General features: G+C 36.0%; 1 protein-coding gene across 3 annotated transcripts; it reads left to right on the forward strand.

The window, feature by feature from the left end:
* Nucleotides 1-603: 603 nt before the first annotated feature.
* LOC112197288 lies at nt 604-11,909 on the forward strand. Of its 3 annotated transcripts, XM_024337909.2 has the most exons (25): nt 605-835; nt 1,318-1,919; nt 2,013-2,137; nt 2,242-2,336; nt 2,421-2,645; nt 3,356-3,455; nt 3,658-3,709; nt 4,775-4,840; nt 5,444-5,598; nt 5,948-6,018; nt 6,127-6,321; nt 6,425-6,463; nt 6,596-6,703; nt 7,194-7,283; nt 7,472-7,547; nt 8,061-8,157; nt 8,248-8,317; nt 8,408-8,584; nt 8,663-8,785; nt 9,251-9,334; nt 9,833-10,017; nt 10,181-10,319; nt 10,386-10,445; nt 10,613-10,684; nt 11,342-11,909. In XM_024337909.2, the coding sequence occupies exons 2-25, from the start codon at nt 1,342-1,344 to the stop codon at nt 11,447-11,449; spliced, it is 3,090 nt and encodes a 1,029-aa protein (XP_024193677.1). In that variant the 5' UTR covers nt 605-835; nt 1,318-1,341; the 3' UTR covers nt 11,450-11,909. The 3 variants fall into 3 exon arrangements, 2 of the variants coding, with proteins under 2 accessions (XP_024193677.1, XP_024193678.1); XM_024337910.2 differs by lacking the exon at nt 4,775-4,840 and having other exon boundaries at nt 606-835; XR_002935607.2 differs by lacking the exons at nt 10,181-10,319; nt 10,386-10,445; nt 10,613-10,684; nt 11,342-11,909 and having other exon boundaries at nt 604-835; nt 9,139-9,334; nt 9,833-9,969.
* The last annotated feature ends 904 nt before the right edge of the window (nt 11,910-12,813 follow it).

Genomic DNA, 12,813 nt, shown 5'->3' on the forward strand with positions numbered 1-12,813 from the left:
ATAGCATCATGAACTCACTGTATCGGTTAAGTTAATTCAACCCTATGTATCAACCCATTTTCTTATGAATCACCAATAAAGCATGCACTCTACACTATTGATTTCAACTATGAGATATAACGAGTGAATCTAGCATTGCAACCACTCTCCTGAAATGTCTTAAATCACTATAATGGAGTTTGTGATAAGATTTGCATTCTTTCTTCTCTCTCATTTCTAGCTGAAGTGACTAAGCTCATCTCTTTAGTTTTTTATTTTTTATTTTTATTATTATTATTTTTTATTAGATAAACAATTCAAATACTACAACTAGTTTTTTGGGAGTCGAACTCACAATCTCCCACTTACGAATGAGAGACTATACTACTAGATTAAATAGTACTGGACTTATTAGACATTATTCACTTCTTTTTTATTAGATTTAAAAACTAAAATAAAAAATATACATAGACCATGAGCTAAATGGCTGCACATTGACCTCAAGAGCTGGCCCATGAAGTTTGTACACACAAAAAGAAAAGCACAAGGCCCATTTCTGATATTCCTTAGAACCAAAGTATCAAACCTAGAATGGACACTTAAAAAACTCACCAACCTTTAACAAGGCGCGCACGGACGCACAGTAACACCTTCCTTTCGTAGGAGCCCAGACCAGTTAGAAAGAGAGAGAGAGAGAAGGAGCTGGATCTTATCTCACCCTCTCCTTCTCTTTTTCTCACTCAAAACGGTCGCCTCGGACCATCTTTCGCTTCCTCTTTTACCGTCTCTGTCTTTCTCTTCCTCTCTCTTATGGACGCCCGACCAATCTAGGGTTTGCACCGACTTATAATACAAGGTATCTCCATCTCTCTCTGCACTCGCGCACCTTTCTCGTATTCATGTCCAGCTTCCTCAGTAGTTTCATCCGAGGAAGAACCGAATGTCGGGTTTCAGAATCTCTGTTTGTGTCTGTTAGTTGCACTGAAGCTGCAAGCAGCCCCTAGGAGATGTCAGGCATACATAAAACGCTTGCGTTTTGTTCTTCTCTTTTTTTGCATATAGCCGAAATACAAGCACAGCTTGATTTTGAATCCAATATTGCCCAAGTTAATAGGGCAAAAAGCAAATGATGTATGAAATGAACCATTAACTTTTTTTAGGAAGAGTATTTTATATCATGGAATTGTAATGTGTTCAAGTAAAAAGGTTTTAAAAGGGATCAAATAGCAGAAAGTTCATGCAATGCACCAAGTTATTATGCTACATGTATTTTAATCCTCGTTTCGATCATGAATGTGCAAATCAATAGTAAACTGATCAAAGCATGCTTTGCTGCAGACTGAAGTTCTGGAATAAGAGGTGATGATGTATGCTAGGAGAATAAAGTGCAGAAATCAGAGATGGATGCTTCAACTGTCCAATTCTATAAAGCCAAGCTACGTTCATCATGGTTCTTCTCAATCGTTGGGACGTATTACAGTTCCTGCAAACTACTACTCAGATGCTAGTTTTATTAGAAGCCGTCTCATAGATTCGTTCTCATCGCGAAGTGGTGTATCTGCTAATAGTTGCACTGTTTTGCAAGTGAGGTCTAATACGTGTTTGAAGGGTAGTCAGTTACGCTTCTACAGCTCAGAAGGCGATGGAAGTAATGCAAATGAGGGTAAACAGTTACCAGTGAAAGATGGTGCTAACTTTGATAAAGAAAAGACTTGGCAAGAAAAGGCTAGGAAAGATGTTAGGCCTTCTGATGCACACGCTCTACTTGGGGAGCAAGATCAAACGGAATGGCTTAATAGTCACAAACTTACCATTGAGAGTAAAAAGAAAGAATCACCTTTTTTGACTAGACGAGAGAAGTTCAAAAATGAGTTTCTATGGAGGGTTGTTCCATGGGAGAAGATAACTGTTTCATGGGAGACGTTTCCTTACTATATCGAGTAATTTCTTTTCGTTAATGTTTTCTATTGTTGTCTTATTATCTCTTGCTTGCTACTTGTCAGAATATTTATAGATGTTATTTTCTCCTACAGTGAACCCACCAAAAATCTTTTGGTGGAATGTGCTGCTGCTCATTTGAAACACAAAAAGTTCACTTCTACTTATGGTTCTCGTTTGACATCTTCAAGTGGGAGAATACTGCTTCAGAGTGCTCCAGGTTGGTTACAGGTCCTACAAAATTTAATAATTACACTCTTCGTGTATTTCAAAATTTTCCTACTGACAATGTCTTGATTATCTGCTTTATATCATCATCTACAGGCACTGAGCTTTACCGTGAAAGATTAGTTAGAGCTCTTGCGCGAGATCTTCAAGTTCCACTACTCGTGCTTGACAGCAGTGTTCTTGCTCCTTATGTAAGATTTAATTTAAATTGAGTGTTGAATATATATTATACTCATAAAGTAAGATTCATAAAGTTATATTTGTGTATGGTGTAGGATTTTGGTGATGATTGTCAAACGGAGTCTGAATCAGAGGATGATGGTGTGGAGGAGTGTACTTCAGAGTCAGAGATTGATGATGAGAATGATGCGAGTAATGAAGAAGAATGGACTAGTAGTAATGAGGCAAAGTCAGATTGTAGTGATAAAGATGAAGTTGATGTGCATGCAAAGGCTGAAGCAGCCCTCAAGAAGCTTGTTCCTCTTGAACAATTTTCTAAGGTGTGATTTTTTGAAGCACCAGGATTGTCTTTGTTTATAACTTTCCACCCTAAGCATATTATGGGGACTTAAAATATCTAGTGTTGGAATATTTTGGACTTATTGAAAAAGAATTTCTGTGTACAGATTTGATTTGAACTAGAGTCACATGGTATGATAGAATCACATCGTGTGATATGATTATGTCCTTGTGATAGTGTATGACTGTGGGTGCTTGTAGTTATTAGAGGTATATTGAGGAAATAACCATGTTGTTGAGTTTGAGATGTTGGAATATCAATTCTGGTACAATTTAATGAAAGGTTATTGTTTCTGCTAAAAAGTATAAACCCTAATATAAATAATTGAACTACAAATATTTAGAAATGTTTTCTGTTATTTACAATTTCTTGGTTCCAAAAGATGGTCTCTCAGTTCCATTGCTGAATGCTTATGTCAGTTCAACTGTTTGAGTATGTGAACTTATTTTTTGGATAGTGGTCCCTTGATGCTTAACTTTTAATAGGTAAGTACAATTTCTGGAATATGATGCAGGTTTTGTCCCTCTGTTTAGAATTAAAAACAAAAAACAAAAAACAACAAATGAAGAAGAAATGTCTTGATGGTGACATCTGCTAGGCATGGTGCACTTGCATTAATATTTAGGGTTGCTTCAAGCACTTTTCATAATGTTGTCTAGTTGTCTGATTTTATGTATTCATATGGGGCAGATGGTATCTGGGGAAACTAATGTTGAATCTGAGTCCTCAAAGTCAGAAGCTGCTGAGCCTACCGATAAATCCAAAGAATCCAAACGACCACTGAAGAAAGGTTCATATTTACATTCCTACCTATTTTATTTTGCAGATTGTATGTTTTGCAATTTCTACCTTTAAAAGATATAAGAGGTTACATTTCTTATTCCTGTGTGTGCACATGTTGTATTCTTCCACATGTGTACTTTTTCGATTCTCATTCTTTATTGGGCAACCTTCTTATTAATAAGTTTCTTTCTTTCTCATATTTTTTCCAGGTGATCGGGTGAAGTATATTGGGCCTACTTTACGTGTTGAAGCTGATAACAGGTTGTGAATTATTTCTTGCATCTGCTTGTTTCGTATTGTGTTCATATGATTTTTTAGTTTTCTATAGTTTGCAATATAATGGATAACAACGATAGTTTAGAATATTGAGAACTCGTGAAATTAAAGTGCATCTTTTAATTTATGAATGTGGCTTTCTCTCCATTTTGTGGTCAGTGAAACTTATATCTGTATGATGATTTTATTTTTCTGTTGTATTGTATAACCCGTATTTTTTTCTTTTGTTGAATGATGTGTTTTTTGTGTGTTTTCTGGTGGGAGACAAATATTTATGCCAGATGATTACAGAGTGAGCCCTTTCCATGATATCCATCTAAACGTAATCCAGCCTTAAAAATGAATTGGTCATTTCGACCAATGCAGGATTCAGTTATGTCAGGAAATGACCAGGAGAAAAATATACTAATGTATCATGATCATAGACTTGATTCTGCAAGGGAGGTTAATATATTTTCTGAAATTTTACTAGACCTACTAGTTGTTCTGAAATTTCTGATTGACTCAAGATATTTTTCTAGTAAAACCTCTTGAAAAACAGTAGGCATTTCTATTTACTGGTGACGTGTTTTCCAGGCTTATAGCAGTGCAGCCGGCCTCCAGAAATGCATGTTCCTTTTGCACCTTAGAGGTTCTACCATGAATATGAATATTGTTGTGTAATCAAGAGTGGCTCATTTTTAAAAGGATAAAATCAGGGTCTAGGCATAAAAGGATTCTTAACTTTGTTAATTCATTTTAAAGGCTTTTTTGTGTGTGTGTGTTGGGGGAGGGGGGGGTTTGGGGTGGGGAGTAGTAAATTTGCATTCCCGAGGAATTTGTATATCATACCGCAAGTGTATGTTACTGCCTAGATCTTTTGGCCAAAATCTAAAGGAAGAGTGTTTAGACACCACTTTGCAGGTCTTATATATTGATAACTTACACGCATACTGCCCGGAATATCATATCTATGGTCTGTCTTTCAGAAACCTTTTAGCATGATCTCATCCCCACATATGAACTCTGACTCCGCCGTCACCTGACATTGACACATATAATGCAATACAGGATCATATTGGGGAAAATATCAACATCTGATGGTCCAAGGAAAGCATATACCATTTTTCGTGGCAGGTGGGTTGGTAAGTTGTCAACGTATAAGCGAAGAAATACAGTAAAAAAGAAACTCTTAGATGTCCTTTTCCTTGCAGTTGTTTTTTGGTGTATTTTTTTTTCTTCTCCTTAGGACCCTAGTTTGAGGATTAGTTTCTCCGTGCTCTATAGTCTTATCATGGTCCACTGTCACCATTCAAGTGTCCAGGGTTACTCTGTTTAAATAATTCCAAAAGACATTATTGGTTGTCAAACTTAATATTTGTGCCCTTCTAGGGCTTGTTTGTACATTGCTCGAAATACTTGATATGCTGTCCTTAGGCACTCTCTTAGTGGTTAAATATTATCTTCTTTCTCTTTTTTGTTGTTGTTGTTGTTGTATGTGTGCTGCTTTTCTCTGGCATGGAGTTGCTTTTGTTCTGTCCGAAATTGGAGACTCTTCTAGACTGTATAGTCCAAGAAGTTGCTTTTCCATCTTTCCCAGTTGCTATGAGAAAATATTCATAGTGGTTTCAGTCATATTGTTAATCGTTACATTTTGTGCATCAGTTAATGTTTGTGTACATCCATGATTCTCGAATTTTGTTACCGTTCTGTCTCTGAATGAATTTAACATCTATGCAGGCCTTTACCGAATGGTCAACGTGGGGAGGTATATGAGGTGAGCGGAGATCGAATTGCTGTTATATTGGATATAAATGATGACACAGGAAGTGATGTGGATAAAGAGGAGAAAGGAGAAGACCAGCCTGCAAACCCACCAGTTTATTGGATACATGGTACAATTCCACATGGATGAAGAATTTTAAATATTTTGTAACCTTCCTTAAAAGTTCAAATTTAACTGATTAGTATATCTAGTCAGTGGGGATTATGTTGTGCTGGTTTCTTTTGTCTTTGACTCAATCTTGTGCTTTTTGCATTATTGTTCAATTGTGTGTTTCATCCATAAAATGCTAATACTAACATAATAAGGGATACCTCAGATAATGATGTCGATAATTTAGCTAAATGGCTGAATTAGATTGCAAAGCAGGTCACTAAATAATTAGATTTACTTTTAGCATGATGTACCATTCTAGAATGTTAATTGCAATCCTGGTAGTGATTTTTCTTTCTTACGTACAGCAAATCATGTCGAGCATGTTGATGAGACTCAGACTGAGGATTGTTATATTGCAATGGAGGCCCTACGTGAGGTATGGCACAGCTAAGATATCATATTAAAAAGAGAAATAAAATGTTTGTGTTCTGATGCTTAAGGTCATTCATCTGTATGGATTAATCTGAATATTCATTGCTTGCAGGTATTGCATGCCAAGCAACCTCTTATTGTCTATTTTCCAGACTCTTCTCAATGGTTGTCTAGGGCAGTTCCCAAGTCAAACAGGAAGGACTTTGTCAATAAGGTGCAAGAAATTTTTGACCAGTTATCAGGTCCTGTTGTTTTAATCTGTGGACAGAACAAAACTGAATCCGAGTCAAAGGAGAAAGAGAAATTTGTAAGTGTTGGGAATTATTTTTCAGTTATCAAGTGTTGGGAATTATTTTTCAGCTGACACCTTTTCGCTTCTCTTTTCCTCTGCAACTTACTTTCTGTAACAGACGATGATACTACCAAATTTTGGTCGTCTTGCAAAGCTGGTAATTCCTCTCTATTCTTTAGGAGCACAAGACAGTTGACAAACACACAAACACACAGTGACAAACACCAAATTTTGTGCCAAGTGATATTTCCTCTATGTAATGTCGTTGTGCCATTGTTTCTGTTTCCAGCCTGTTTCTCTTAAGCGTCTTACTGAGGGACTTAAGGCAACAAAGCGATCTGATGAGGATGAAATATATAAGCTCTTCTCAAATGTGTTCTGCATACATCCCCCAAAGGTATATGTTGAAATGTTGTACTTCCTCCTATAGACCTATACTTTATTTATGACTGCAAGAACATTACATGCCTGGATTTTAATTCTTCATGCTGATTTTTTTCCCCATATATTTAAATATAAATATTGTTCTTCCAGACTTTTCTCGTGATCTCTAGAACCTATGAGCTCATGTGTCAATCATATTTTCTATATCTTAACATTTCTGATATTTCAGAGTGGTTTATAGTGATTGTGTTACCTCCTTTGTTTCATGTTGGATATAGCTTTGCATACAAGATTGTACTTCCTCTGTATAAGTGTTATACTTTATGCATAGTTTAGTTGGTAGTTTGTCTTGACATTTGTGATGCTTAGCATTAGATCAATTATAGATGACCATGCGTACATACTTTAGACATATAGCAATGTGCATGCACATTTAGTTCTTTGTTATTGGTGGTTTCACATCTCATTTTATTTATTTTCTCATGTTTTCTTTTCTTTTGCAGGAAGAAGAGGTACTTCGGACATTCAATAAACAGATTGAAGAAGATGGGAGAATTGTGTTGTCAAGGAGCAATTTGAATGAATTACATAAGGTAATTTCTACTGCAGAAATTTATCTGCTATATCGGTAAAGGTATTTTGTAGTTTAAGTTGTTTCTTGTATTATACACCTATTTCTTCTTTTGAATCATACTACTAGTCAGTGAGGTGGGGATGGGTGGAGGGATTGCCTTGAACATCTTTGGCCTATTAGATTAATTTATGAACTACTGCATTCCAGGTTCTCGAGGAACATGAGCTATCATGCATGGACCTATTGCAAGTAGATACTGATGGTGTGATCTTGACAAAGCGAAGTAAGAAACTGAACAAACATGATGTTCAACGTTGCTAATTTTCATGTTAGATAGTGGCACCTTTTTCCTTAAGAAATATAAAAATCAGCGAGTAGGATAAAGTTCAAATGTAGGGAGATATAAATAAAGATACAAATGCGTAATTAAGAAATTGAATGTAACTTATTTAGGCGGTGAATTAATCTAGGAAATAATGCTGGGTTGCAGGGCCAGTGACGCTTTGTCAATATAGTCTTAGTATCTTATCCCCCAAAGCAGTGATTATTGAATTGTTAAGGGGTCTGCACAAGGCTGCATGTGTTCAGATTAGGTCATTCCCGAAGTGCACCAACTGGTTCTTTGTTCCATAGTGATGGACTTAAGGATCTTGAGTCTATCCTGTAGTAGTGGACTCGTGGCTAGGGTGGTAGATGGATATGACACGCAGAATGTTTGTCAATGCTTCAGTTATATATTTGATTTTGTACTGACCACTTGGTAGTTACTAATTAATTCGACTTGTATATCCTCCAGAAGCTGAGAAAGTAGTTGGCTGGGCTAAAAGCCATTACTTATCATCTTGTCTTGTTCCTTCCGTTAAAGGTGACAGACTGCAGCTTCCTCGTGAAAGGTACTTGTCTTAATATTTGTATATTGTATGTTCCCGCTTTATACCGCTTTATATCACCTAACATTGCTCACTGTTGTTGTTTCTGTAAAGCCTTGAAGTAGCAATTTCACGTTTGAAGGAGCAAGAAAGTTTGTCTCGGAAACCCTCTCAAAATTTGAAGGCATGTCTATGCTATTATTTTGTACTCAAATTAAATGGAAATTGATATTTCCAACCCCTACTTAATCTTAACCTATACAAACTATTGCAGAACCTTGCGAAGGATGAATATGAGAGTAACTTTGTTTCAGCAGTTGTACCTCCTGGTGAAATTGGTGTCAGGTTTGATGATGTAGGTGCTCTGGAGGAGGTGAAGAAGGCTTTGAATGAACTAGTCATTCTTCCAATGAGAAGACCAGAGCTTTTCTCTCGTGGAAACTTGTTGCGGGTAATGATTTTAACTTTGTTCATTGGTCATTTTTTTTTATGAGTAAGTAAATATCTGATGATATCAAGCCTTGGTCAGCCTTGCAAAGGGATATTACTTTTTGGTCCTCCTGGAACTGGGAAGACCCTTCTTGCGAAGGCACTTGCAACAGAAGCTGGGGCAAACTTTATCAGCATTACCGGTTCAACTCTAACATCAAAGGTATGCTTTCCAGTATTCTAGATCTAGATGGTTTAATTTTTTGATACAGACAAATATGCATTTTCATGATCAATTGTATGTGATATGATATTCTTTCTCTTTGTGACTGTTACTTTTGCTGTGAAATGCTTCTCTGATTCACAAGCTACCATTGGCAATCATCGACCTCTTCTAAGTTCTAAACGTTTCATCCTAGTTATATTACTGATATTTGGACCTGTCCAAGATCATGAATATGGATTTGAGAAGGAAGTGGGCTGATTTTGTGCTGAAGTTGCTAGAAAATTATAAGCTGCTTTATAGTGCTTTTTTCCTGAGAGATATTCACATCTTTGTAAATTTTATTGATACAGTGGTTTGGAGATGCTGAAAAGCTGACCAAAGCTCTCTTCTCTTTTGCCAGCAAGCTTTATAGTGCTTTTTTCCTGAGAGATATTCACATCTTTGTAAATTTTATTGATACAGTGGTTTGGAGATGCTGAAAAGCTGACCAAAGCTCTCTTCTCTTTTGCCAGCAAGCTTGCTCCCGTCATTATATTTGTCGATGAGGTGAACTTTTCTATCTCATGAAATAAAATTGAATTTTGAAAATGTTAAATAATGTACAATTAAATAGTTCCGTCTCCTTATAATGTAGACATAATGTGGAGATTGTACATCGCTCAGTAAATATGGTCAATGGTTACCTTTATATGTTCACTTTCTTTTAGATTCTTAGTCCAGGCAGACAGCAAAATTTTACATACTATATTAAGAAGTAAGAACTATAGTGCTAGCGCTATTTCCAACTGTATACTGAGTAGAGCTTCGCACAAAACCCTATCATAAATTGAAATGTAAATGGTTGTGGAAAAGACACAACCGTGTTATCTATATATAATTATATATACATATATATATATATATATATATTTAAACAAGAAGGCTGGGATGGATTGAGGTCTAAGTGTTTTGTTTGGAAAGTAAAAAAGAAATTTTTTTTTTAGGCTCCTAAATTTCTACTTTGCTTAACGTGTCAGGTTCTCTGTCTGCTATTCTATATTGTAGGTTGATAGTTTGCTTGGTGCTCGTGGTGGTTCTTTTGAGCATGAGGCAACTAGAAGAATGAGAAATGAGTTCATGGCAGCTTGGGATGGATTGCGATCCAAAGACAGTCAAAGAATTCTTATTCTCGGAGCCACAAATCGGCCATTTGACCTTGATGATGCTGTTATTCGTCGCTTACCAAGAAGGTCTGATTCTTGAAAAAAAAAATTAAATAGACTTTCCTCATTGGTTATGATGGTTTTGTGAAATCTCACTAACTCTTAGGTTGTAAGGTACTTACTGTTTATATAAATATGTTTTGTTTTTTTAATGCATTTTGTGAATCCTTTATGTTTGGTTTCATTGTAGGATATATGTTGATTTACCAGATGTTGAAAATCGCAAGAAGATTTTGAGTATCTTTCTTGCTCAAGAGAATCTAGAACCTGGTTTCCAATTTGATAAACTTTCAGAGGCAACCGAGGGATACTCTGGCAGTGATTTGAAGGTATATAGACTGCTGTTAAACATGGAGATTACTTGTGTATTCGATACTTACAATACTGTTTTGCAGAACCTCTGTATTGCTGCTGCATATAGGCCTGTCCAGGAACTATTAGAAGAAGAAACCAAGGTACAAATGTTTTTAGTGGGCATTAGGCCAGACAAGATGTTCCAGTTCATATTTTAATATACAGCCTTTAAAATGCCATCTTGTATGGGGTTGATTACATATAAAGTCCTAGTTTGCATACTAATTTCAGTGGTTCCTAATTTTGCGATTTGTTATATTCTGTACAGGACAGCAAAAGTGATTTATCTCCACCTTTAAGGCGACTTAATTTAGATGACTTTATTCAATCAAAAGCCAAGGTAAAAAACTCAAGTTATTGTGATTTTGTTATTCCTTCCCATTTAGTAGGTGCCATCTTTGAGTTATAACGAAAGACACTGTTTATACGACGATTTTGTTATACTCATGTCCAGAATATGTTGTCCTCTGACATTTATGCATAAAAAGAAAGGTGTTCTGATGTTCTGTAGAAGAATTTATCCTGTGAAACCTTCGCGCAAAGTACCTCCACCTCTCATTAAGTGAGAATTCTTCCTAACAAGGATAAAAATTATCACTCCAAAACTCTACCCATTTATAGAGTCCACTTCAGGGATATGTGTTGCCTTGTGATGTCACCTCAAAGTTGACTTATAATTGCGATTTTCCCCTCCTAATATGGGGCTGTAAAGGAAGGCTCTTGAACTTCTGTTATGGAGTAAATATTGACCTCTACGGTTCATTGCTATCTAATTTGGATACGGATCATTATTTGAAATTAGGATGGAGCTATCCATTTAGAAGTCTGAATCTTTAGATATATCTCTTCCTCAAATCACTTCGTATGTTTCTTTATATGTTCTTCAATGAATTTACCTTGGCCTTGGCCGTAGTATACTTGGATTTTTGTGTCTGAAAATTTGCAGGCAATATTTAATACTGAAATGTCATTTTTTATTTGGGACTCGATTGTGTAGGTTGGGCCATCTGTGTCATATGATGCTGCAAGCATGAACGAGCTTAGGAAATGGAATGAGCAATACGGTGAAGGCGGAAGCAGGAGAAAATCACCATTTGGTTTTTGAAACTGCTCTTACAAGGTTAAAACCCGAATATTTTCTTTCTATAGTCTTAGTGAGAAAGAAAAGGAAAGGCCCGACTTTTAAGTCTTTCCCCCATTATCTATTCGTAATTCGTGGAGAAAATGAAGGAGCCCAACTTTGGAAGCAGCTCTTTCTTTCTTTATATATTCTTGGAGGGGAAAGAAAACCGATAGAAAACCGCCCAACTTTGATGGCTTAGGAAAACGTTAGGAGGCCGTCATCCTTTTTGAGCGGGTGATGAACAGGCCTAATTAGTTCTATAGAAATCTCCTTTCAATTTTCATTCTTGTAACCTAAGTTAATAGCGTTACTGTTTTAATAAAACACTGTTTAGTTATTTTACCCGTATTACAGTTAGGGTTTACCTCCCTAAATTTTGTTGATGTATTAATGAATATAAATTTGGGCACAATGAATATGATACAAAGGGACTTTACCAGCATGTGCGACTCTGTATTTCTCTCTCTCACTCTGGACTTGTGGGTTTGGGCCTTTGGGGACTTGATTCTAAATACCACTTATATCTATGAATACGCTAAAATTAACTTATTAGTCATCATCTTCCCTATATATATGATTGTGATCTATGTTCCAACAAGTGATTCAAGCTTAAGAAAAGTGATTACAAATCAAAATTTGGACTCTATCAAACTAGGCGTCATCTTGAGATGGGGAAAAATTGTGTTTTCTGAAAAAAAAAAAAAAAAAAAACTCGAGCATAATTGATTAAAAAAAAAACTTGAACATAGAGAGAGACATAATGCTACTATAATCCTAGAACTTGATTGTGTCATAATTTTGTACGTTAATTAGTTCAACCAAGTCGCATGATGCATCATACACCGTTCGGTCTCTTACTTTCATATGTGTTAGCACGATCTGAACATGTGATATCAACATTATCGGTTCATCCAAATAACCTAGCCACTAGGGCTTCAGCTCACCGGCCTCACTATGTTGAAGTTAGTTCCACTAAATCCCATCTGATTCTTGCATATTTAAGAGAAAGATTAGTGACTTCTAAGATATTTCAGTTCGTTTGATGATTATCGGAAATGACAAAATGGTTGTTTATTTAATCTTCATATATAATCATAATGACATATGTAGAATGTAGCATACCGAGCACCATATGTGTTACACGAAAACTATGACATTGGATGAATACCTCACAAATGGCTTTGGTGATTATATTAATACTCATCACATCATGTGATTGTTGACACTCATATTTTTTATTTTTTTTTGAAATAAAGGCAGTGCGGCTGTCCTCAGGCCTGTACTAATGAAACAGATGAATACATAGGGAGGGACATGATGCCTAAACCTCTCATTACAATACATAT

This window comes from Rosa chinensis, chromosome 4 (assembly GCF_002994745.2).
Source record: "Rosa chinensis cultivar Old Blush chromosome 4, RchiOBHm-V2, whole genome shotgun sequence".
NCBI classification, from domain to species: domain Eukaryota; kingdom Viridiplantae; phylum Streptophyta; class Magnoliopsida; order Rosales; family Rosaceae; genus Rosa; species Rosa chinensis.

Coding starts and splice junctions, on each gene's coding strand:
- LOC112197288 (XM_024337909.2), top strand. CDS start 1,342: ATGATGTATGCTAGGAGAATAAAGTGCAGAAATCAGAGATGGATGCTT. Junction 6,322..6,424: donor CAAAGGAGAAAGAGAAATTT/GTAAGTGTTGGG, acceptor TTTCTGTAACAG/ACGATGATACTACCAAATTT. Junction 6,464..6,595: donor TTGGTCGTCTTGCAAAGCTG/GTAATTCCTCTC, acceptor TTCTGTTTCCAG/CCTGTTTCTCTTAAGCGTCT.